We start from the raw sequence: 25,857 nt of genomic DNA on the forward strand, positions 1-25,857 counted from the left end.
CAGGGGCTGCAGGTACACACCACCTGAAAATACTCCCATGAGGGAAGGCAGGGGCTGCAGGTACACACCACCTGAAAATACTCCCATGAGGGAAGGCAGCGGCTGCAGGTACACACCACCTGAAAATACTCCCATGAGGGAAGGCAGGGGCTGCAGGTACACACCACCTGAAAATACTCCCATGAGGGAAGGCAGGGGCTGCAGGTACACACCACCTGAAAATACTCCCATGAGGGAAGGCAGGGGCTGCAGGTACACACCAACTGAAAATACTCCCATGAGGGAAGGCAGGGGCTGCAGGTACACACCACCTGAAAATACTCCCATGAGGGAAGGCAGGGGCTGCAGGTACACACCACCTGAAAATACTCCCATGAGGGAAGGCAGGGGCTGCAGGTACACACCACCTGAAAATACTCCCATGAGGGAAGGCAGGGGCTGCAGGTACACACCAACTGAAAATACTCCCATGAGGGAAGGCAGGGGCTGCAGGTACACACCACCTGAAAATACTCCCATGAGGGAAGGCAGCGGCTGCAGGTACACACCACCTGAAAATACTCCCATGAGGGAAGGCAGGGGCTGCAGGTACACACCACCTGAAAATACTCCCATGAGGGAAGGCAGGGGCTGCAGGTACACACCACCTGAAAATACTCCCATGAGGGAAGGCAGGGGCTGCAGGTACACACCAACTGAAAATACTCCCATGAGGGAAGGCAGGGGCTGCAGGTACACACCACCTGAAAATACTCCCATGAGGGAAGGCAGCGGCTGCAGGTACACACCACCTGAAAATACTCCCATGAGGGAAGGCAGGGGCTGCAGGTACACACCACCTGAAAATACTCCCATGAGGGATGGCAGGGGCTGCAGGTACACACCACCTGAAAATACTCCCATGAGGGAAGGCAGCGGCTGCAGGTACACACCACCTGAAAATACTCCCATGAGGGAAGGCAGGGGCTGCAGGTACACACCACCTGAAAATACTCCCATGAGGGAAGGCAGCGGCTGCAGGTACACACCACCTGAAAATACTCCCATGAGGGAAGGCAGCGGCTGCAGGTACACACCACCTGAAAATACTCCCATGAGGGAAGGCAGCGGGCTGCAGGTACACACCACCTGAAAATACTCCCATGAGGGAAGGCAGCGGCTGCAGGTACACACCACCTGAAAATACTCCCATGAGGGAAGGCAGGGGCTGCAGGTACACACCACCTGAAAATACTCCCATGAGGGAAGGCAGCGGCTGCAGGTACACACCACCTGAAAATACTCCCATGAGGGAAGGCAGGGGCTGCAGGTACACACCACCTGAAAATACTCCCATGAGGGAAGGCAGCGGCTGCAGGTACACACCACCTGAAAATACTCCCATGAGGGAAGGCAGGGGCTGCAGGTACACACCACCTGAAAATACTCCCATGAGGGAAGGCAGGGGCTGCAGGTACACACCACCTGAAAATACTCCCATGAGGGAAGGCAGCGGCTGCAGGCACCACCTGAAAATACTCCCATGAGGGAAGGCAGCGGCTGCAGGCACCACCTGAAAATACTCCCAGGTCATGACGCACTCTTCAGTGCGTGGGGGCTGCACAGCTCCCATGCCCCCAGCTTTCCCCTAAAGTGAGTCCTGACCATCCGACCAGCTGCGCACAGAATCACTTGGGTGCTGCCAACAAGTGAGGTCACGGGGGCCATGGCCAAGAGGCCATGTCTCCTAGAGACAGGCCTGCCACCAGAGATTTGTATTTTTAGCTTTTCTCTTATACATGATTCAAATGCTGATACAGGGTAGAAATACAGGAAAATGTCACATACTCTTCACTGAGTTCCCTCTCATGGTGACATCTTACAGGAGAGTGTCACAGCCAGGAAACTGACTTGATAACATCCATCAGCCTCATCCAGATTTCAAGGAATTTACCTGCACGTGTGTGTGTGCGTGTGTCCATGCATGTGTGCATGCGCATGTGCACGTGAGCGTGTGTTCTATGCAGTCTTGTCACATGTATACATTCATGTGACCACCCTGCAGAGTGGAGATACTGAAGAGTTCCATCCTGCATATTGGCAAGCACTTGAAACACAAGTACACATTTACCAACACCCTGTCCTCATGGCCACACTCCACAAAAGAGCCCTTGAAGCAAGATCTCCTCTACTGGAAGGAAGCCCCCACCTGGTCATCCAGGCTGTAGATAAATGGCAAGAGGAGGCTGTGGCCAATACCGGAACCATGGCCGGAGTTTCCCCCACGAAATGAGGAGACCCTGGGGCCAAGGCAAGCCCACTCAGACCTCATATCCCCTCTTCTGGACCACTTTCTGGGTATCCAGAACCCCAGAGTTCCCAACCAAAGAGTCCAGTGCCCACTTCTAAGACACACACAGGCCTCTTTCCACCCAGGTCTTCCCACATCGGCACACCTAGACCCGTGAACTGGCTGAGGAGCAGCCTTCCAGGAATAGCAAGCTTGGACAAGCTGGCAGGATGCCCACATGAGGCCCTTCCAAGACAAGGCAGGCCTGGGGTGGAGAGGAAAGGGGAGGTGGCCCTCCCAACACCACCTCTTCCAATATGGAACTCCAAGGAGTGCCCCCTCCTTGCCTTACCCTAGCATCTGGTGGCTACTGGCCATCTTTGGTGTTCTTGACCTGTGGCTGTGTCACTCCAGTCTCTGCCTTCGACGTCACAGAGCTTCTCCCTGTTTGTTTGTTTGTTTTGAGACGGAGTCTCACTGTCGCCCAGGCTGGAGCGCAGTGACGCGATCTCGGCTCACTGCAACCTCCGCCTCCCGGGTTCACACCATTCTCCTGCCTCAGCCTCCCAAGTAGCTGGGACTACAGGCGCCCACCATCACGCCTGGCTAATTTTTGGTATTTTTAGTAGAGTCAGGGTTTCACTGTGTTAGCCAGGATGGTCTGGATCTCCTGACCTTGTGATCCGCCCGCGTCGGCCTCCCAAAGTGCTGGGATTACAGGCGTAAGCCACCGCGCCTGGCCGACTTCTCCCTGTTTGTATGTGTCTTCACATGGCCATCTTTTTAACTAGGAGATGAGGTCTCACTGTGGTGCTCAGGGCATAAAAGATCTGATCTGTGGAAGTCAAAACACTAAACGTTTTAGCCAGGCAGGCCTCGTGGCCTGCACCTATAGTCCGAGCCACTCTAGAAGCTAAGGCAGGAGAACTGCTTGAGCCCAGGGAGATGAAGGCCAGCCTAGGCAACAAAGAGATACCTGTCAAACCAAATAAAACATAAAATAAAATCACTAAGTTTTTAGAAGAAAAGAGGCTATCTGTAAGACTTTGGGGTAGGGAAAGTTTTCTTAAACAAGGCACAGAAAACTCTAGTTATAAAATAATATTAATAAATTTAACATTAAAATTAGCCGGGCGCGGTGGCTCAAGCCTGTAATCCCAGCACTTTGGGAGGCCGAGGCGGGCGGATCACGAGGTCAGGAGATCGAGACCATCCTGGCTAACACGGTGAAACCCCGTCTCTACCAAAAACACAAAAAATTAGCCGGGCGTGTTGGCGGGCGCCTGTATTCCCAGCTACGCGGGAGGCTGAGGCAGGAGAATGGCGTGAACCCAGGAGGTGGAGGTTGCGGTGAGCCGAGATCGCGCCACTGCACTCCAGCCTGGGGGATAGAGAAAGACTCCGTCTCAAAAAAATAAATAAATAAATAAATAAATAAATAAAATAAAAATAAATAAATAAATAAATAAATTTAACATTAAAATTGAGAACACATCGCCCCTGTAATCCCAGCACTTTGGGAGGCTGAGGCGGACGGATCACGAGGTCAAGAGATCAAAACCATCCTGACCAACATGGTGAAACCTCATCTTTACTAAAAATACAAAAATTAGCCAGGCATGGTGGCGGGCGCCTGTAATCTCAGCTACTCGGGAGGCAGAGGCAGGAGAATCCCTTGAACCTGAGAGGTGGAGGTTGCAATGAGCCGAGATGACGCCACTGCACTCCAGCCTGGCGACACAGCAGGACTCCGTCCCCCAAAAAAACAAAAAATTGAGAACACAGGTTCACAAAGAATACCATAAAGAAAATGAAAGAACAAGCCACAATTTGGGAGAAGATATTTGCCACATACATAACCAACAGAAAATTCATATCCAGAATAGCTTTAAAAGATCAACTATTTAAAATTTAAACATTTTTAAAAGACACATGGCCCAATAGAAAAATGTCAAGAAACAGGAACAAGCATTTTACAGGAGAGGAAATCTTAAACATGATAATGTTATACCTACTAAGTCAGCAGAAATTAAGAATCTAATAATGCCCAATGTCAAAAAGGATTTGGATCAACAGGAACTCTTAATACATTAATATAATCTCTTTAGAAAACAATTCAAGTCAAACATTTGTCTATATGGATACAGCACTTTCCACTTAGATTTATATTCCAGAGAAATTCTTGCACACAGATAAGAAGACACCAGAATGTTTGGGACAGTATGGGTCTCAATGGCAAAGACAGGCAGAAGAAAGGGACGGAAAAAAGGGAGGGAGTGAGGGAGAGAGAGAGGAAAAAAGGAAATGAAACCCAAACACTCTTCAACAAGAAGATAGATTTTAAATTCTGGAATATTCATACATGAATTACAGCAGTGAAAACAAATGAACTACACACAGGGTGAATCTTAGCCATATACGAGTGGAAAAAATCAAATTACAGAAGACAATCAGCAGGAGGATTCCTTTGTCATGAAATAATCTAAATAAGTAGTTCAGGGAAACACACCCATGTGATTAAACTACTTCCTAAATAAGAGACTGGTAAACCTACACTTCAGGCAGGTGGTTCCCTCTGGGTCAGGCAGATGCTAAAGTGGGGAAGAGGCACAAGGGCACAGGTCCCCTGATTTCCTAATTTGGGTGATGGGTTCAAATGCGTCCACTCTGCTGGTACAATTCATGACTAACACTGCCTTTATTCTTTTGTATGAATAAACTGATACGGCCAAAAAATTCAGAGACATTCACACACAAACCCAGCCTAGGACCCTAGAAGGCAAAGGCTCTGCAAACCTGCAGATGTGTAGGAAAAAATTACATACGGGGTTTGGGGTTCGAGTGTGCAGCTTCCCTACAAGCAGCAACAATGAATGGGACCTTTAGTCACAGGTTTACATCTCCTTCTCTAAGCATCCAAATGCACTAATTATTGCTATAATAAATAACAATGACATGATTATAGTGTGAGGCAGTTTCTTCTACTTTTAGAACCAACCTATAGACAAAGCTCAGGACACTTAATTATAGCTTCAGAATACATTGTAAATGTTGTAAAACCTTACTTTCTTAAAAAAGTAATATAACTCGGCCGGGCGCGGTGGCTCACGCTTGTAATCCCAGCACTTTGGGAGGCCAAGGCGGGCGGATCACGAGGTCAGGAGATCGAGACCATGGTGAAACCCCGTCTCTACTAAAAAATACAAAAAATTAGCCGGGCGCGGTGGCGGGCGCCTGTAGTCCCAGCTACTCGGAGAGGCTGAGGCAGGAGAATGGCGTGAACCCGGGAGGCGGAGCTTGCAGTGAGCCGAGATTGCGCCACTGCACTCCAGCCTGGGCGACAGAGCGAGACTCCGTCTCAAAAAAAAAAAAAAAAAAAAAAGTAATATAACTCTTCAGAATACATTATGTTAGAAAACCTTAATTCCTAAAAAATATAACTCTTCAGACTGCAATGTCAATGTTACAAAACTATTTTAAAAAGTAATATACCCAGTACTTTGGGAGGCCAAGCAGATTGCTTGAGCCCAGGAGTTCAAGATCAGCCTGGGCAACATAGAGAGACCCCAACTCTACCAAAAAAAAAAAAAAAATTAAAAATTAGCCAGGTGTGGTGGCACATGCTGGTAGTCCCCGCTGCTGGGGAGGTTGAGGTGGGAGAATCGCTTGAGCCCAGGAGGTGGAGGCTGCAGTGAGGACACAGCACAACTGCACTCCAGCCTGGGCCACAGAGCAAGACCCTGTCTCAAAAAATAAAATAATAAAAAAGTAATATAACTATTCAGAATATATTGTAAATGTTACAGAAGTTTTTTTTGTAAAAGTAACTAACATGAGACAGAAAGGGGAAAAAAAAGCGAAGGGAGGGTAAGGGCATGCAATTTTTTGTCCTTCATGGGAGAAAGTAAATAAATACCAACCAAAGTTGAAACATGAAGATGTGGAAGTTTAATTAGGTTACTGAGAGTTACAAGCCTATCCAGGAGGGAAACTGATGGGACCCTCTGCGGGAGCGGGGAGGACAGCAGGAAAGATGCATCCTTTTTCCCTCTGTGCCTCCTGGGCGTCTGAGGTCCACGTGGGCCAGTTTGTCACTGAACAGCATAGGCCCCTCGAGCCTCCCGTGCACTCCACAGCCACAGCCTGGCCTCAAGAAAGAACAGAGCCTGGCTTCACATGACCTTAGATCACTAAATTTTGACTCAGATGTTAACCAGAAATGCCTGCACGTCCAGGCCGATTTTTAAAATTGTCCTTTGTATCCACTGTGAGCTGCAGACACGGGAACCCAAACGCAGCAGACAGCACCTAATGGTGCCGCCGAGTAACCATATTCCCAGTGCTAGTTTTGATTCCAGAAGACACAAGTGACCCCACCTCAGACCAAACAGAAGCAAGGACAGCTTTGCAGGGAGCATCTCGGTGAACTTCTAGAAGCAACTGTCTCTCTCCCACCAGAACATAAGCTAAGAAGCAAACAGCTCCCATTGCTCTCAGCACAGCTGTACAACAAAAATGAGAACCAGTTTCCGGATGAGGCCAACACGGTGAACAGTGCAGTAGAAGACAGCAAGGATGTCAATCCTGCAGGAGGCACCTGCAGAGCCGAGCCCTTCCAAGCAGAGTGAAGAAGTCTTTCAAAGGCAAAGACTCCCAGAGAGGAGTTCAGTACCCAGAAGAGTAGGTGGACGTGGGCCTGGAGGGGCCAAGCATGAGCCCAGAGCCTCCTATGCCTGCCCAAAGTCTTAATTTTATCCCCAAAATGAACTTTTAAGGATTCAATGCTTAGGAGTAACATGGCCAGATATGCATCTTACAAAGACTCCAGGGACCATGTCAGGGCAAGGCTGGAAAGCAGGAGAAAGGCTACAATAATCCAGGCAAGAAATTATAAAGTCTTAAATTAAGGTAGCAGCAGAAAGATGAAGAGAGGGAACCCCTAAGAGAAAAATCGTCATCGAATGGTACTGAGATGCGGAAGGTAAGGACGAGAAAGGCCTCAAGACGGCAGCGCAGGCCCCTGCCGTACTCTGGGAAAGAAAACCTCGTGAAAAGATTAAGGCTCAAGTCCAGGTCTTTGCTGGAACCAGGAGCGCGGACGGCGCGCGCCCCCTACCCCGCGTCGCCGGCTGAGCCCGCAGGGACCCACACGCCCAGCGCGGGAGCGTGGCGGGATCCGAGCTGGTTCTCCTGGAGCTCGCCCCGCAGGGCGGGCTGCAGTGAAGACAGCGCACAGTCCCGAGGCGACCCGAGGCGCGGGGCCTTGGCGCCCGCCGGGCAGGCTACACTGAAGGGCACCCCAAAGACGATGGGGGCGCGGGGCCCGGGGCCAACGGCCGCAACCCCGCCGCGATCTGGGCACGGAAAGGACGCGGGCTCGGCGGTGCGCGAAGGGCGCAGGGAGGGGAGACCCGGGGTCGGGTTCGTCTAAGGGCCGGGCGGCGGATCCTCCTGGGCCAGGAGCGTGGAGCCGCGCAGGACCCACAGCGGCCTTCGGGAGATTGCGGAGCCCGGCCCGCTCTCCCCAGCGAAGGTATCTCACCTGAGTCAGGCGAGGGTCAGTCCCAGCCGGCTACACACCGCGGAAGCGAGGCCCTCCGCGCTTTTATCCCACCGACCAATCGCACAGCGACTCGCACCGATTGACAAGCTCAACGGACCAACCACTTGCGCGTATGGGCGGGACTAAGCTAGCCGGAGTCCAGAAGCCCGCGCTAACGGTTGCTAGGGACGCACCAAACACCCCCTACGGCGCTTCGGAGGAGCCAAAGGAATCATGGGCGCCTCCGCCCCCGGGCCGGGCAGATGCGGTTTCCTCCCGACTCGCGATCAAAACGGGTGAGTAGCGCAGAGCTCGCCTCTTGGAGGCCTCTTTCTGAAGGCGGAGGACGCGGGGCGGCTCGCTTACGGGCCGGGTGGCTCCGCAGGGTAGACGAAGGCTGCAGCGTCCGCACTGGGCTGGGAACGGCTTGCAAGGGGAGCCCGTCTGGCGCCTCGGAGCCAGCCAGCTGGCTGGCGGCCCCACCAGCGCCAGTGCCCCGCACCTGCCCGCGTGCTCTGAGCGTCAAGAAAAGGCGGCATTTCGCATGGGTAAAATCCGCGCGGGGACGCCGGGAGAATGTTGTTGCTCTTGCCGTTCGGCCCATTGTACAGACGCAGCCAGCGAGGCTCGCAGAGGTCAGGGATGCACATAGGACTGGCCCGCACCTTGCAGCCACGGAAAGATCCGCCTGGCCTGCGGCCCCTCCACGCCTCCGAGGTCGAGACAGTGACAGAAGTCAACTCTCGAGCCCAGGGCGTCTCTCCACTCTGCCTAGACGTCCACTCCGTCTGCCTGCAGCTACGGCTCTGTGCGTCCCGCTTCGACTCCCTCTGCTTTCCTTCCCAGCTTCTCGCCTCCAGACTGTTCCGGCTCCGCTGCCTGAAATTACCTGCCCCGGGGGAGGCGCGGCGCGCGGCCTCATGACGGAACTACAACTCCCATGAGGCGCTGGGCCCACGCAGGCGCACCGCAGCTGAAGTCGCCGCGCCAGAATCCCATTGGCTGGGCCGGCTCTGAGGCGGGAGCCCTGATTGGCTGAGGGGTCTGAGGCGACAGATTCCGGAAAAGGGAAGAGCAGCCAACATGGCGGCGGAACGCGGCGCGGGGCAGCAACAGTCGCAGGAGATGATGGAGGGTGAGCGGCCTCTGCGGGCGGCGGCCCAAGGGCCCAGCGGGCGGGGGGAGCTGCGGGCTGGAACTGCTCCGTGACTGAGAGAAACTCCACGTCCTGCCTCTGGCCGCCGCCGCGCGGCCCCCTGACAGCTGACAGCCGGACCCGGGGGAGCGGGGGAGGCTCTGGACCTCGGGGGAGCCCCGGCCCGGGGGCGGCAGCGGCCGGGAAGGACCCAGAGCTAGGGGGAGAGCGGCGGCGCGAGGCCAGGCCGGGGGTGGGGCTGAATGGGACGCGGTGGCTCCATTCAGTCCAGTTGGAGCCTCGCCCCGCGCCTCTGAGATTGACAGGCGGGGGAGCCTCCTCGGTCAGCTGACGAGGAAACTGAGGCTGTGGGCGCTGGGATCTACCAGAGTCTGCTCCTTGGTTCACGTGGTGAGGGTGGAGAAGGGTCTTCTCTTGAAATCGAGTGGACTGTTGCGAAGGGGTAACAAGGAACCAGAAGATTGAGTTACACAAGGTGATACCTGTTTTCAAAGCTGTCATAGTTCCAAAAAGTCTAAATTCAACTTTCTTCCTCCTCATTCACTTTGTTGAAAAAAAAAAACCACATGCGTATATGTATATGTTATACGTACACATGTATTTATATATAATTTTCTACATATTTGTAGGTACAGTCATATATGTGCATGTACAGTATGTGTATAAACATGCGTGCACACACCCACTTAGCATCTGGGGAATCAGTTGTGTCATCAAGTGCTTAAGTGCTTTTGGGTCCCATGGTTTGGTGAGGGGTACAGACCTCCCAGAAGAGCAGTCACTGCCTCATGTGAAAGTGGTAGGGAAGGGGAATGTGGAGCTGGGGAAGGAGGGCGGGTGCAGAAGGAAGGGCTGACATGTTTAGGAGTGGTGACTGCTGCAGAAGCAGGGCCAGCTCTGAGCTGGAGCCTGAAGAATAACTCGAAGGCAACGAGGTTGGGGATGGGGTGAGGGAAAAGAGCAAGAATCACTCAAGACGAAGAAAACTGCGGTCAAAGGGTGTGGAGGAGAGTTTGACCAAATCATATGTGGTGGGGATGGGAGCGGTAGTGTTAAGGGTCTTGGACTTCATACCCTTTGAGTCTTTTTAAGTAAGAAGGGCCTCTTCATATCCTCCCACTCCTTCTTCAGCTGTTTCCATGTCTTGGTAAATGACAAATATAAAAGCCCGGCTTTTCTCTCTGTCCCACTCCCACCTATGTCCTATTAGTCAAGGAGCTCTGACTTTTACTTTTAAAAGTATCTCCAAATCTCTGATACGTCCTCCATTCCCATTGCCAGTACCTTAACTCAGACCTTCGTCATCTCTAGGCTAGATTGATTGTCCTTGCTCACCAGCCCATCATCCGCAGTACACCAAAGTCATTTTCTTACATGCTGATCCACTGTCCCATGTTCCAGACCCTCTCTGCTGCCCTTTGGCCAACCTTCATTAGCTAAGCCTTTCCTAACCTACACCACTCCTCTTACTGGGGTTTTTGCGCCAGATTGTCATGCAGTAGAACTTTCTCTCCCTCAGCCTGGACCATCAAGTGACCTGTGCCTGGTGGTGACTAATTTGTTAAATATCTCCTGCATGTCATGCACGTGCTAACTGCTCTTGTGCCTTTTCTAATTTAACCGTGACAGCAACTTGCTGAGGCATAGGTTCTATACTAGCTCCCTTCCACAGACTAGGAGATTGAGGCTTTCAAATGGAAACGATTTGCCAAAGCTGCAGCTCTAGCAGCAAGATGCAAACTCAGGAAGAGCATTCCAGAAATACTTTTGGACTCAAATATCAGATTTGGATTTTAGAATTAGATCAGACTCTCTGGCAGTGGAGAATAAACAGGGCAAGACAAGTCACAGAGACGAGTTAGGAGGCAGGGCCGGAGCCCAGGCTGCAGCTAATAAGTAACTGAGCCACCGTCATTGCGGGGGTAGGGAAGAAGAGATGGATTTGGAGGTTTTGGAGGTGGGTTTTATAAGGACTTCTTTTATATAGCAATTCTTTCTTGGGTTTTACTTTGCTAGGCTAAGCAGAAAGTACAAAGATGAAATTGAACTTTTTCCCTCAAAGAGCACATCTCTTTGTAGATAAACCATAGTCAGGAAAGAGAGTATTTTCAGTATGGTTGATAATTCCAAGTAATGTGTTAGTGCCTCATGTTTTCCAGACAGACTTCCAAAAGAGGTCATGAGTAAAGTTATAAAAAAGAAAAATGATTTGACAACCTTACCGAAGAATTTTTACCTGAGACACATTGAATTGCCTTGTTCTTTAATTCAAAAAATATTTATGAACCTTTAAAAGCCTTAAGTTGCTAACACTCTGTCTAGTGTCCAGTGTGAAAGCTCATTTCACACCAGTGAGCTTTCTGTGGGCAGTCAGCACTATTGGCTGTATTCTCCTTTTCCTTAGTGATCCTCCCTGCCCACAGTCTGATTTGAGTTAGTCTTGATTTCTTTCAGAATGTGGGCCTGTGAACTTGGCTGGTTTTCTTAGCCAGATGAATAGTAGAGCATGGATGGAGATACGTGGCAGAAGGGTCACAGTGGTGATCACCCAGCCCAAAAGTGAAAGGCACTCAGGAGGTGCTTCACTACCTGATTCCATTAGTGGATTTAATCACAGGTGATCCAAGGCTTTCAGAACACTGGGCAATTCTTCACAAGCTCCTTGAGGGCAGAAGTAGTGTGTACCTCACCTAAGTGTCCATGTGGGCACCACACTCTGCTCCCCATTCTCCCTGCGGCCGTATGCCTCAAGTGGTGCTGGGACATGGGAGACACTCAATGTTCATTGAACTGGATTCAACAAACATGTTTAAATGAAATCCTCTTGACTTACAACTGAGTGTTTATTATATGTTCCTCAAAGTCCCATAAAGTAGATGTGAATTCTCATTGACATGTGTGGGTTCAGTTGACAGGAGGGTCGAGTCCGAAGAATCCGGCGATGAAGAAGGGAAGAAACACAGCAGCGGCATCGTGGCCGACCTCAGTGAACAAAGCCTGAAGGATGGGGAGGAGCAGGGGGAGGAGGACCCAGAAGGTACCAGGCGCAGCTCCCTTGGGGACATCTGCTGGTTGGGGGATGTGGGCTGTGCTGCACATGGTCTGGCCCTGGGCGTGGGTGCTGTGTCGGTCTGGAGAAGGACTGCCGTGCTCCTTAGGGGCCCTCAGTGGCCCAGGGCAGGTGGATATGCTCTTCGAGGTGCTCCCTCAGCAGGTTGACTCATTGACGGCATTTGCAGAAAGGATGTGGTTTTTTCCAATTCCACTGAAGGCAAATCCTAGCACGAATATTGGTACTAGTATGCCGTCTGAGATAGAACCACGACATCGTTGGCCAGGCGTGGTGGCTCATGCCTGTAATCCCAGCACTTTGGAAGGCCAAGGCGGGTGGATCATGAGGTCAGGAGATCAAGCCCATCCTGGCCAACATGGTGAAACCCTGTCTCTACAAAAAATACAAAAATTAGCCGGGCATGGCAGCATGTGCCTGTAATCCCAGTTACTCGGGAGGCTGAGGCAGGAGAATCGCTTGAACCCAGGAGGTGGAGGTTGCAGTGAGCCAAGAACGCACCACTGCACTCCAGCCTGGGTGACAGAGGGATACTCCATCTCAAAAAAAAAAAAAGGAAAAAAAAAAGAACCGCAACATTGTTTTATTAACCATATGTTTAGGAAATGAGATTTGAAATAAACGTTATGGCTGACTGCTATGTTTCTATGTCCTACCACAGCAATAGAAACCTTTAGTCTCTGAGAGAAATTATTTCTGAGTCTTGCCTTACCATTTTTATAGGCCTGAGGATTGACTTCTAAAGTGCTTAGATGTGGCCGGGCGTGATGGCTCACGCCTGTAATCCTAGCACTTTGGGAGGCCAAGGCGGGTGGATCACTTGAGGTCAGGAGTTCGAGACCAGCCTGGCCAACATGGTGAAACCCCGTCTCTACTGAAAATACGAAAAAAAGAAAAATTAGCCAGGCATGGTGGTGTGTGCACCTGTAGTCCCAGCTACTCGGGAGGCTGAGGCAGGAGAATCACTTGAACCAGGGAGGCAGAGGTTGCAGTGAGCTGAGATCACACCACTGCACTCCAGCCGGGGCAACAGAGTGAGACTCCATCTCAAAAAAAAAAAAAGTTTCTGAACAGTATGCATGCATATATGTACTTTACCTGCTATGGAAAGAAAACACATCAGACGGGCTGAGTCTTTCCAAACAGCAGGTTTAAGAAGGATCTATACATTTTGTGTTTTCTAGATTTGTATACAGTGTATGAATAATCATGCATCCCTTATAAAAATGAAAATAAATTTATAAAGAAACAAACCTAATTTTTAAAATAACATTGTGCTCTCTGTGCCAGCAAAGATGATTGGTAACTATGGCAACCTACTTTTAAGGCACAAGGAGATTACCACAAAAGTACCAGTCACATTCACTTTGGAACTTTGGGGCTGATGTTCTGGAAGTGATGTGGGTGGAATAAAGTGCATGGGAGTGATAGATGGAAGCTTCCGTTATCGCCTGGCTTAGTCACCAACAGTGGAGCGGTAGGAGCCCCCGCTATCCTCAGATGGGTGTTGCTGAGACATTGGGTGTTTATGGAGGACTTGAGAGTTGGCAGAGCAAGCCCTGTGTGCTTTCTTTTCCTGGCTCACTAGCACAGGCTAATGATGTTGTCATCATGTTCTGTAAGTACACAGTGTGGTAATGTGTTATAGATGAGGAAAATGAGACTCTCTGCCGCTTGTCCAAGGGCACATGGCTACAAGGCAGACCCGCTGGCCTGGCCTAGAAAAATCCAAGTTTTTTTCTTCGAGATGATTAGCCGATTATGAATTTTCTGGGAATATGCATTTCTAGCCCTTAGAGGAGCCAAGACTTTCTCCTGTGTTTACTTGAGTCTTAAATTCAATTAAAACAAATTTAATCATGTCAACTGTTACCTTCTACCTATTTTCCCTAAATTATTTTTAAAATATGATGAATATGTAATACACTCAGAAGGGCATTCTAGGCTGGAAACCTTGTTTCAGAGGTTAGCTGACATTTTGAGTGGTGAGCGGCCAGCCATGCTGGATGTATTACAAACAAGACCCCTTAAAGCCATGTGACCATATGTCCTGAGGAGCCCGTTTCTGCCTGCTGGCCCAGCATAACTGTGCCCTTCTGCTCTCAAAGGGTCCTGGTTTGGACTACACGACCTGGGCGCCCTGCCTTAATTGTAGCGCCTCTTCCAGTGCAACTTGCTGAGCTTATGAACGGTGACTTGACATTGTCTTTTGAGGTGATTTATATCTATCTCTTGGTTTTGCCCAGTTCCTTTTATTTAATTCTCAGGTTGGTATCCTTTACAGTTGTGGATAAGCTATATATTTTTTTTTTTAACCAACCACAGTTGATGGTTATAGAAAAGGCATAGTGGAAAAACAGTGAAGTGAATGCAGCCATGTGGGATCATTACTTTGTTAAGCTGGTCTGATGTCAAGTGCTCCTCTCAGAGGCCTCCAGGTGAGGTGAGGAGCCAGGCTGGAGGAGCCAGCCCTTGGCATGTGGTCCAGGGCTGTGTGAGCTCACTCCCCTGCAGAAGCAAGTGCACGTTTGCTCTAGGAAGAGCCACAATAAGAGCGCTGACAGCCCTGTAAGGTAGTGACAATGACAATCCGTTTACAGGAGAAAGAGCATCCTATGGGTATAATTCACAGAATCCAGACTGGGAGAAGCACTACAAGACAAACAGCTTGTTTTCCTACAACAGAAAACTGCAAGGGGAAAAAAGAAATTTAAGAAAAATGCTGGGCTGGGTGCAGTGGCTCGTGCCTGTAATCCTGGCACTTTGGGAGGCCAAGGTGGGAGGATCACTTGAGGCTAGGAGTTCCAGACCAGCCTGGGCAACATAGCGAGACCCTGATTGTGCAAAACATGGTTTTAAAAAATTAGTCAGGCATGGTGGCAGACACCTGTAGTCTCAGCTTCCTGGGAGCCTAAGACAAAGATTGCCTGAGCCCACAAGTTCAAGGCTGCAGTGAGCTATGATCACACCACTATACTCCAGCCTTAGCAGCAGAGTGAGACCCTGTCTCTTAAAAAAAAAACTAATTAAAAAAATTTTTAAAAGAGAAATACCATCTAGTCACAATATACAGCCTTATTTGGATCATAATGCAAGTAAACTAAGGGAAGAAATGTTAAGACAGTTGAGGAAATACGAACACTGACAATCTTTGGTGATGTTGAGGAATTACTGTTAATTTTTTTTAAGTGTTTTGAGGGGTGAGTGTGCGTGTTTGTGTGTCTGCATGAGTCTGTGTATACCACTGTCGTGCATGCGTGTGTCTTTGTGCATGCGTGTGTGTGTGCATCTGTGTATGTCTTAGTCCTTTTCAGCACATATGCTGAGGTAGGTTACAATGAAATGAAATGAGGAAGTGCTTAACAGGGAGGCTGTCGCCTCAGCAGGGAGAGCAGCTCTCTGCCTCCTCCGCACAGAGGAGGCCGGCTCCCAGGGTGGAGAGTCCTCGTGAAATCCAATGGGCTTCTCTACTGGAGTGAGTTCACCAGTCTCCCCATTGAGAAGTGTGTTTAAATTATTCAGTGAGCCTCTTTGATCCTATCTGTTGAACTATGTTTTGTTTTGTTTTGCTCTTTGCAGAGGGAAGTGTTGGTAGATGCTGGGCCACCTTCCAAAGCAATAAAAGGCCCATCCTAGAGCATCTGATGTGCCCAGCATGGTCTAGATTCTAATAGCCTGGTTTATTGCCACAAACAAAAAGAGAAAAGCTACATAGGAGGCAGGCTGCTGCCAGTTCTGCAGCTCTGGGAGTCACGGAAAGGCAGTAGTGCTGCCCTGCTCACCTGCACTCAGCTGCTTCCTCCCCTCCTTCCCACTAACAGCTTCAAAACACATTTCCTTTCTCAGGAAGTTCAAAGGCACAGATGGATGTTTGGAGACCTTTGCCAATATCTGAATTCAGGAAATTCAGAATGCTTAAAACATCACTATTGTTGGAGCAGGGTCTAACCCTGCCACATTCTCCAGGTCCGAAGCAAACCTTCCCATTGGTTCCTCCTCGGGGTTTGAGCTGGCTCTGGGCACCAAACAGCCCCAGACCTCAGCCAGAAGCAGCTCTTCACCAATGCCTCCTGTTAATGGGGTTCTGAACAAACCTCTTTTTCCTATTTTTTCAGAAGAACATGAGCTGCCTGTGGACATGGAAACCATCAACCTGGACAGAGATGCAGAGGTAATGCTGCCTGTGCAGCCCAGCCTTGGGCGTGGTGATGGACCACGCTGTCAGATTATCTTGTATGAGATTAGTAAGTTATTTCCCTGGAGAGGTGGCCCAAGCCTCCCTTGGTTGAGTCAGAGTCCTGTGTTCATGTTTTTCTTACCAGTGATTGGTATCCCCATGTCTGTTCCACCCTTGAGGATTGTGTGGCAGATGAGATGCCTTTGACTCAAACATTGTCTGGGTCTGATGATTACATTGTACATGGGGGTCCCAACGGCCCCAGGCTGTATATGACTGGCCGCTGGGCCTCCTGAGCTCACAGCGTGTCTCTGATGGTGATGGGATGGGGTGCATATCCTCAGAGCCTGAGCTTATGTTTTGTGCATACAGGATCTAAGGAATGAGAAAAAGATGTCACGTACCAATCATTTTAAGGGCCAGTTTTACATAGTCATCACTAAGCCAAAGAGCCCCCGCAGCACACCTTGTCACTGACATCTGTGTGCTGCCGAGCCACCTGGCACTGCCTACCCCACTGCTGCCCACTTCCAGGCCTCCTCTGATAGCTCCTCTTCTAGGACGACACAGGTCTCCAGCCACTTTGCTATAGCTGAGTATAGATTTCTGCTTTGTTTCAGGATGTTGATTTGAATCATTATCGCATTGGGAAGATTGAAGGATTTGAGGTACTGAAGAAAGTGAAGGTGAGAGGGACTCTCATGAGGGGACTATGACGCTCACCCATAGGATGTGGATAAGTCCAGAATCGAGCAATCAGCCCTAAGTTGTGGTCCTTGTCCCAGCCTGTGGGAGGCGTGACTGCCTCCACCTTGTAGCAGGCCTTTCTTTACTGGGAGCACAGCAGGTGTGAGATAGCAGTCGAGGGACTTGAGGCGCAGCCCTGGGGCTGGCTCTCCTGAGCCAGGCAGCCAGTGACCTGTGACTCTGGCCTGCCTCAGTTCTGTGTCTGTGTTCAATTAGGCACTCACTGAATTTTACGGTCCTCCCTGCATCTCACTTCAATTTGTCAAAATTGAGCCCACCAAAGGTTCTTATGTTCTGCCAGGTAGTGGCAAACACCCATACCCCAGGCCAACGCCTCCCTCCCCAGCTAGGCCTGCTTGGTGCGGGGGGCCTGCCTCCTGCCTCCCTTTGGGTTCCTGCCCATCCTCAGGTGTGTTGAGGAATTCTAGCTTAGTGCCCTTGCCCACCTGCCTCTCAAAGGTCCGCACCTTTCTAGGAAACAGCAGGAGAATGAAGACATGTCCTTCCACCAGAAAGGCCTGTCCTGTGTCCTCCAGTACCAGATGAGGCCTTCTCATGGCCTCCCCCTTGCCTGTGTCAATTGTCCTTTTCCCATCCCCCAGACTCTCTGCCTCCGCCAAAATTTAATTAAATGCATTGAGAATCTGGAGGAGCTACAGAGTCTTCGAGAGCTGGATCTTTACGACAACCAGATCAAGAAGATTGAGAATCTGGAGGCGCTAACAGAGCTGGAGTGAGTCATGAGACCCACAGGAGAACAGCATGGTGGGAAGGCCACTGGGTGGGGGGTGTCCAGTCTCTCCAGAGCCAACTTCCTGCTGGCTCTTAGCCCTTGACAGGCTGCCTCTGCCACATGGTCCTGCCCTGCATCTGAATCCCAAGTCTCTTCCTGCTGTGTTCAGGGCTCCAGGAGGCCTCACTGGCTTCATGCATGTCTTCGGCTTCCTGAACAATCCTGGCTTCCAAAGTAAATCTTTGATGGGAAGGCTGCAGTGGGGACTTCTGGAAAGCCTCCATTCAGGGATGATACTGAAATCGGTAGAGGGGAAAGTTAATCCAGAATTTCCTCTTGCCTTTTGAATACTCTTTTTTTAAATTAAAAAAAAAAAAGTGACAGCCGGGCGCGGTGGCTCACACCTGTAATCCCAGCACTTTGGGAGGCCGAGGCGGGCGGATCACGAGGTCAGGAGATCGAGACCATCCTGGCTAACCCGGTGAAACCCCATCTCTACTAAAAATAGAAAAAATTAGCCAGGCGAAGTGGCGGGCACCTGCAGTCCCAGCTACTCGGGAGGCTGAGGCAAGAGAATGGCGTGAACCCCAGGGGGCGGAGCCTGCAGTGAGCCGAGATCGCGCCACTGCACTCCAGCCTGGGTGACAGCGAGACTCCGTCTCAAAAAAAAAAAAAAAAGTGACATTTCTAATTTAAGGAGTTAGGTCCTAGGCCAGGTGCAGTGGTACATACCTGTAATCTCAGTGCTTTGGGAGGCCAAATTGGGAGGATCACTTAAACCTAGAAGTTCGAAATAGCCTGGGCAACATAACAAGACCTGTCTACAAAAATTAAAATTAAAAAAGAAGGAGCCAGGTCCTAATTATAACTTTACCTGGATTTCTGCCCTTTGTTGCTCATTCATTTGTGCTTGTTTTGTTTCTATTTCTAATTCAATACTTCTCAGGCCCCTTCTGTGTGCAGAGCCTGGTGTGAGGTCCTGTCATGGGCACAGGTGTGAATGAAACATAGTTTCTGTCTCAGATACTGTACTGGGAGCCAGGGCGTCAGGAGCCTGTAGGCTGCCTTTGGCTTGCTCCAGGCTCCTGGGCAGCCTCCAAACCCCTCATGACAGCATCAGTGTGAGCCAGGCGGCAACAGGGGCACAGTCAGACCACCCCACCCTCGCCCGCCTCGTAGTGACTGCAGTCCCTGATGGGGATGCCACCTTCAGCGGTTAAATTGTGAGTTCTGTGCAACCTATGCTCATGTAATTTTTTAAAAAACTGTTTTGGTTGTTCTCAGGATTCTAGATATTTCTTTTAATCTGCTGAGAAACATCGAAGGGGTTGACAAGTTGACACGACTGAAAAAACTCTTCTTGGTCAACAATAAAATCAGTAAAATTGAGAACTTAAGCAACTTACATCAACTACAGATGCTAGAGCTGGGATCTAACCGCATCCGGGTAGGTGCAGACAGCCCTGACTAGTATATTCAGGGAGAGGCAGCTAGCGGGTTGTGTGTGGACTCAGTGGGTATATGTAGAATGCATGGTGAGTATGCATTTCTTATGATGCTGTGGTTTTTTTCATGAACAAGGAAATTATTGTTTTTTTAAGAAAAAATGCTAACTGGAAGTCAGTATCAGTAAGTCCTGAGTGGTCTAGCCTTTCTTCTGCATGTAGATTTCAGTTGCTCTTCATCCAAATCATGACCCTGAATCACACCATTCCCAGTTACATTCTGCCTGAGATGAGCCAACCGACCTGAATGCCTTGCTCTTGAACTTACTCATAGTAATCTTCTCTGGCATGCTTCTTTGAGATGAAAGTTTCCCAAGCCCAGCAAAGTGGGCACTTGAAGTGAACTGATGTACGTACCAGCGGCTTTAGAAAGTCTCTTGATGCTGACACACTCCCAAAGGCAGTGCTGAGTTGGGCCTTCCTCCCTGGACGGCTTTATACTCCTGGGACACAGTCCCCAGCAGGATTACATCTGTTCTCCAGGATCCATTTGACCTTGAAAACATGGGACAGAATGGAAATAAAAGACTTTTGAAAAGTGATCTGGTGTTCCACAGAAGCAGGATCAAGTCTTCACCAGCTGACTCATAACCACCGTCATGTGCTGGAGGGGAACTTGAGAGGGTGTCCCAGGAGGACTGACATTGGAGGTGGATCTGCCGTGCACAGAGGAAGGAGGGTTCCCGTGGGCAGGGAGGAGGACTTCTGTCAGCCAAAAGAGCATTCGAGCCCCATGCCTGGCTCCTAATCAGGGTCATGGCACAGAGCCTGTGCTTCCCCCGGCCTTGCTTAGTGGCTTTGGCAGGTGTTTCTGAGCACATCCGCCCCTGCCCATGTTCAGAATGCCCCTCTGTTTGGCTTCTGGAAGTATTATAGCATGTTATGTCTGTCCTGGGCCCTTGAGAGCTTGGACAGGATACAAACCAAGGGAGGGTGGTTTTGGCAAGGGTCTCTTGACAGTTATCGTTAGAGATCTCATGGCCACAAATAGCAAAGCAACACATTTAAAACTAGAGAGCAGCCCAGATGTCCGCACTTTACCAAGTGTCTCACTATGGAACTTTCTAGGGGAACAGTGGCTCATCACAAATTAATGCAGGCTACAGCATGTGAGGATGCCCCCGCCCCCACCAAGTCCTGCGGTGGCGTGTGGATTAGCACACCATCCTCCCTCCTGGAGTCCCCTCGTGGTTAGCATGCACCTCATCTGGTTATTTTGTGTCTGCTGAAATATTTAAAGAATGACTTGTTCTGAGAGAGAGTGAACTGACAGAGGAGGGAAACTGAAGTCAAATCAATAAACAGTCATTAAACATCCTGCTGTCGGCAAGTCACCATGGGGAGACCAGACAGGGCAGCGTGGTCACTGCCTCTGGAGGTTTATGGTTGAATAGAGGAGCACTTGATCACAGCAAGGAAGAGTGATGTAGGAGGGTGTGGAAACTGGGCAAGAGGGGAAGAGTACTGTGGTGTGAGGGCCCCCCAGGAATCCTAAGTGAGGGTCCCAGGATTTCAAAGACTTGAGGTCACAGTGCCTCACTTCTGTAGAGACTGAGGCTCTTGGGAGGACTTTTTTTTTTTTTTTTTTCTGAGATGGAGTCTTGTGCTGTTGCCCAGGCTGGAATGCAATGGCACAATCTCGGCTCACTGCAAGCTCCGCCTCCCGGGTTCACGCCATTCTCCTGCCTCAGCCTCCGGAGTAGCTGGAACTACAGGCGCCCGCCGCCACGCCCAGCCAATTTTTTTGTATTTTTAGTAGAGACAAGGTTTCACTGTGTTAGCCAGGATGGTCTCGATCTCCTGACCTTGTGATCCGCCCACCTCAGCTTCCCAAAGTGCTGGGATTTCCGTGCCCGGCAGGAGGACATTTTAATGGGTCAGCTCACAAATTTAGAACTGGAAGGGACTTGGGAATCTACTGGTCCTTGGGTTCTGAGACTGTTCCTTAGCACCCCAGGAAATCAGAGGGTTGGGAGTGAGCTCAAGACAGTCTTGGACTCGCCACTATTGTATTCTACCTTCAAGTAGGATTTCCACTGGAAGTCTTAGCAGATACGTCACTAGCCCCATGTCACAGAGCTGAAGCCCAGACAGCTCTGCCCCAGTCCAGGCACCTGCCGGCTGCCTGGCACAGCCCGTCAACTGCAGTACTCATTGCTGTTCTGTCCTTTCCACAGGCAATCGAAAATATCGACACCTTAACCAACCTGGAGAGTTTGTTTTTGGGGAAAAACAAAATTACTAAACTTCAGAACCTGGATGCGCTCACCAACCTGACAGTCCTCAGTATGCAGGTACGGAGCTTCCTGAGCTGCCCTTCCCCGCGAGCCCTGGCAGGGCCAATGCTGCTGGACACAACCTTAGTTTTTATCCTTCACTGCCTTCACAATTGGCACTTCATTTCACTATTAGTAAGCAATTGAAACATTAGATACCATAGACTTTATACACACATGTGCCAAGCAAAAACTTGATTCTCTTTTTTATTTTTTATTTATTTTTTTTACTTTTTTAGAGACAGGGTCTTTATCTGTCACTCAGGCTGCAGTGCAGTGGTGCTATCATAGCTCACTGCAGCCTCCAACTCCTGGGCTCAAGCCAACCTCCCACCTCAGCCTACCAAGTCAGTAGGACTACAGGCATGCACCACCACGTTCAGCTAATATTTTGTCGAGGGGGTGAGGCATGGAAGAGATGAGGTCTCACTGTGTTGCTTAGGCTGGTCTTGAACTCTTGACCTCATGTGATCTTCCTGCCTTGGCCACCCAAAATGCTGGGTTTGCAAGCATGAGCCACCACTCCTGGCCTTTCTTTTTTTTTTAAGAGACAAGGTCTCACTCTGTCATCCAGGCAGGAGTGCCGTGACAAGTGCATTCATAGCTCACTATAGCCTCACACTCCTAGGCTCAAGCAATCCTCCCTCCTCAGCCTCCCAAGTAGCTGGGACTGCAGGTGCACACCACCATGCCTGGCTAATTTTTGTATTTTATGTAGAGAAGGGGTTTCCCTATGTTGCCCAGGGTGGTCTTGAACTCCTGGACTCGAGCAAACCTCCTGCCTTGGCCTCCCAAAAAATTTCATTCTTAAGTGCCATGTTTTTGGCTTTTTCCACCCACCCACCCCCACCTTCCCCCCCAGTAGCAGTCCTAGATGGTTTTTAGTCAAAGGGGACTTCTTCAGAAGGTGGAGCTTATTCTAAATTCTAAAGTGTTTGGCTCAATGGTAGAAGCAATTCCTTCCATTGCACAGAGAATATCAACCCTGTTAGACTTCTGCATTTGGGAGTTGGTAAGCACTTGGGTGTGCCTAGGCTCCTGTTTACCTTTTGTGTTGGAAGCAAATTAGCAGAATTGGACCCTTGAAGCGAGATGGAACAGAGTGCTCTGGGGACAAGGTCCGGTGTGGTTAGTTGATCCTCTCTACTAACACTGAGGGGCATGTGAAAACCACTCTTAACCCTTGGTGAAGCAGAAGTTTGTCAAGCTTTAAGAAAGTTCTTGGCCTGGTGCAGTGGCTTATGCCTGTAACCCCAGCACTTTGGGAGGTCTAGGTGGTCAGATCGCTTGAGCCCAGGAGTTCAAGACCAGCCTGGGCAACATAGCGAGAGCCCATCTCTAAAAAAATTAAAAATATAAAAAAAAGTTCTTAGGCCAGGCGTGGTGGCTCACGCCTGTAATCCTAGCCCTTTGGGAGGCCAAGGCAGGTGGTTCATTTGAGGTCAGGAGTTTGAGACCAGCCTGGCCAACATGGTGAAATCTCATCTCTATTGAAAATACAAAAATTAGCCAGGCATGGTGGCAGGTGCCTGTCATCCCAGCTACTCAAGAGGATGAGGCAGGAGAAATGCTTGAATCCAGGAGGAGGACATTGCAGTGAGCCAAGGTTGTGCCACTGCACTCCAGCCTGGGTGACAAAGCGAGGCTCTATCTCAAAAAAAAAAAAGTTATTAAAGTTTAATTTGAGTTGTAATATGTACTAAAAGAAATTAGAGGCCGGGCATGGTGGCTCATGCCTGTAATCCCAGCACTCTGGGAGGCTAAGGCAGGTTCAAGACCAGCCTGGCCAACATGGTGATACCCCCATCTCTACTAAAAATACCAAAATAAATATTAGTCGGGTGTGGTGGTGGGCACCTATAATCCCAGCTACTCAGGAGGCTGAGACAGGAGAATCGCTTGAACCCAGGAGGCAGAGGTTGCAATAAGCCAAGATCGCACCACTGCACTCCAGCCTGGGTGACGGAGCAAGAGTCCATCTCAAATAAAAAAAAGAAAGAAAGAAATTATAATTAATTTACTTTAAAATATTCGGTAATTTTTACACTTTAAAATTATTAAATCAGGTAAAGCTTCACCAAGTATATCTTTTAACAGTGAGTTCTTTTTTTTGGTGTTTTGTTTTTTTTTTTTTTTGAGATGGAGTTTCACTCTTGTTGCCCAGGCTGGAGTGCAGTGGTACAATCTTGGCTCACTGCAACCTCAGCCTCCTGGGTTCAAGTGATTCTCCTGCCTCAGCCTCCCAAGGAGCTGGGATTACAGGTGTGCACCACCACGCCTGGCTAATTTTTTGTATTTTTAGTAGAGACGGGTTTCACCCTGTTGGCCAGGCTGGTCTCAAACTCCTGACCTCAGGTGATCCTCCTGCCTTGGCCTCCCAAAGTGCTGGGATTAGAGGTGAGAGCCACTGCACCTGGCCTAACAATGAATTCTTTATATAAAAAACATGTAATTCCCATGCATGAATTTTAGCTCAGTCAGGCTCAAAATTTTGATCCTCTTTTTCTCTCTACATGAGTCCCATTCTAGCATGTGTTTTTTTTTTGTTTTTTTTTTTTTTTTGAGACGGAGTCTCGCTCTGTCACCCAGGCTGGAGTGCAGTGGTGCAATCTCGGCTCACTGCAAGCTCCACCTCCCAGGTTCATGCCATTCTCCTGCCTCAGCCTCCCGAGTAGCTGGGACTACAGGTGCCCACCACCACGCCTGGCTAATTTTTTTTGTATTTTTTTCGTAGAGACGGGGTTTCACCGTGTTAGCCAGGATAGTCTTGATCTCATGACCTCACGATCCTCCCGCCTCAGCCCCACAAAGTGCTGGGATTACAGGCGTGAGCCACCATGCCCAGCCCTTTTTTTTTTTTTTGAGATGGAGTCTCGCTCTGTCGCCCAGGCTGGAGTGCAGTGGCACAATCTCGGCTCACTGCAATCTCCGCTTCCCGGGTTCACGCCATTCTCCTGCCTCGGCCCCCCGAGTAGCTGGGACTACAGGCGCCCATCACCACATCTGGCTAATTTTTTGTATTTTTAGTAGAGATGGAGTTTCACCATGTTAGCCAGGATGGTCTCGATCTCCTGACCTCGTGATCTGCCCCCTTTGGCTTCCCAAAGTGCTGGGATTACAGGCATGAGCCACCGCGCCCAGCCACATTCTAGCATGTTTTAAGTGAAATGCTCTATTCTTAGAATTCTTCAAGATAACACAAAACTTGGCCGGGCGTGGTGGCTCACGCTTGTAATCCCAGCACTTTAGGAGGCCGAGGCGGGCGGATCACGAGGTCAGGAGATCGAGACCACGGTGAAACCCCGTCTCTACTAAAAAATACAAAAAAAATTAGCCGGGCGTGGTGACGGGCGCCTGTAGTCCCAGCTACTCGGAGAGGCTGAGGCAGGAGAATGGCATGAACCCGGGAGGCGGAGCTTGCAGTGAGCCGAGATTGCGCCACTGCACTCCAGCCTGGGCGACAGAGCGAGGCTCCGTCTCAAAAAAAAAAAAAAAAAAAGATAACACAAAACCTCGTTTCCCTCTTGCAGAGCAACCGGCTGACCAAGATCGAGGGTCTGCAGAACCTGGTGAACCTGCGGGAGCTGTACCTCAGCCACAATGGCATCGAGGTCATCGAGGGCCTGGAGAACAATGTAAGACACCCACTGTCTGTCTGGGGCTGTGGGTGGTGGGCACCAGGCGAGCAGGCACCTGGCCAGCCAGCACACACTGGCCTCTCGGGCCAGTGTCAGGAAGATGCCCTGCCTCTGGAGGTTTATCAGAAAGACCTTCCCATCCTAAAAACTAAGGGACGCCCTCCTCATACCGAAAAGTGCAGGAGCTGTGTGTGCCTGTTGGCCCTCTGCCCTGAGTGTGCCTCGAAGGGCTGACGCTTTATGTGGAATTTCAGCACAGGCTTCCGTAGGCTCCCTCAATGGGGCAGCATCCACTGCACACCCACTGTGCACTGCAGGCATTTTGCAAGGTTTGAAAAAAACAAACCCAACCTACTCGTAAAGGGCCCTGTATGAGGGTGACTGGCATCCCTTTAGGCCACTGACCTTCTGCCCATGGGTCCACTGGCCTCAGCCCCTACTTCCCAGCCCACAGGGAGCACAGGACCAGCTCTCAGTCCCAGCCCCCTCCTCCTCTTACAGTATGAGCAGCTTCCTCCTTCCCCATTCCTCCCTGCCTGCTGTCCACACCTGTCCTCACCTGTCCATGCTCCTTCCACCCTCCCCGGCCCTTCTCACTCAGGTGCAGGACAGCCTCACATACTGAGGAGAAGTGTGCTCACAGAGCCCCCACCCTCCTCAGCTGCCTCCAGCTCACCTGCTCTGCCCCAGTGCAGTGTTCAAGACAAATAAAAGACTTTTTCTCATTCAATTTTACTTGTTTTA

The 25,857-nt window shown here is 50.1% G+C and overlaps 2 protein-coding genes across 12 annotated transcripts in view; one reads left to right on the forward strand and one right to left on the reverse strand.

Moving 5' to 3' along the window:
• The window catches only part of PASK (PAS domain containing serine/threonine kinase), a 49,307-nt gene extending 40,582 nt beyond the window's left edge, over positions 1-8,725 (reverse strand). Inside the window, exon 1 of one of the 4 annotated variants that reach the window (XM_063645337.1) lies at positions 8,477-8,725. The gene's annotated coding sequence lies outside the window, so the exon portion shown is untranslated. Of the gene's footprint in view, positions 1-7,811; positions 7,895-8,313; positions 8,335-8,476 lie in introns of those variants that run through there. The other 3 variants (XM_055291227.2, XM_063645338.1, XM_063645339.1) reach the window with 3 other exon arrangements.
• Positions 6,647-25,857, forward strand: part of PPP1R7 (protein phosphatase 1 regulatory subunit 7) — a 36,495-nt gene continuing 17,284 nt past the window's right edge. For 2 of the 8 annotated variants that reach the window (XM_055291232.2, XM_063645359.1), the window contains exons 1-8: positions 6,647-8,107; positions 11,876-12,004; positions 16,153-16,208; positions 16,835-16,900; positions 17,564-17,694; positions 18,979-19,141; positions 21,377-21,493; positions 25,006-25,110. In XM_055291232.2, coding sequence (XP_055147207.1) covers positions 7,945-8,107; positions 11,876-12,004; positions 16,153-16,208; positions 16,835-16,900; positions 17,564-17,694; positions 18,979-19,141; positions 21,377-21,493; positions 25,006-25,110 — 930 coding nt within the window. In that variant the 5' untranslated portion in view covers positions 6,647-7,944. Of the gene's footprint in view, positions 8,947-11,875; positions 12,005-16,152; positions 16,209-16,834; positions 16,901-17,563; positions 17,695-18,978; positions 19,142-21,376; positions 21,494-25,005; positions 25,111-25,714; positions 25,844-25,857 lie in introns of those variants that run through there. The other 6 variants (XM_055291233.2, XM_063645360.1, XM_055291234.2 and 3 more) reach the window with 5 other exon arrangements.

This window comes from Symphalangus syndactylus, chromosome 8, assembly GCF_028878055.3.
Source record: "Symphalangus syndactylus isolate Jambi chromosome 8, NHGRI_mSymSyn1-v2.1_pri, whole genome shotgun sequence".
NCBI lineage: Eukaryota > Metazoa > Chordata > Mammalia > Primates > Hylobatidae > Symphalangus > Symphalangus syndactylus.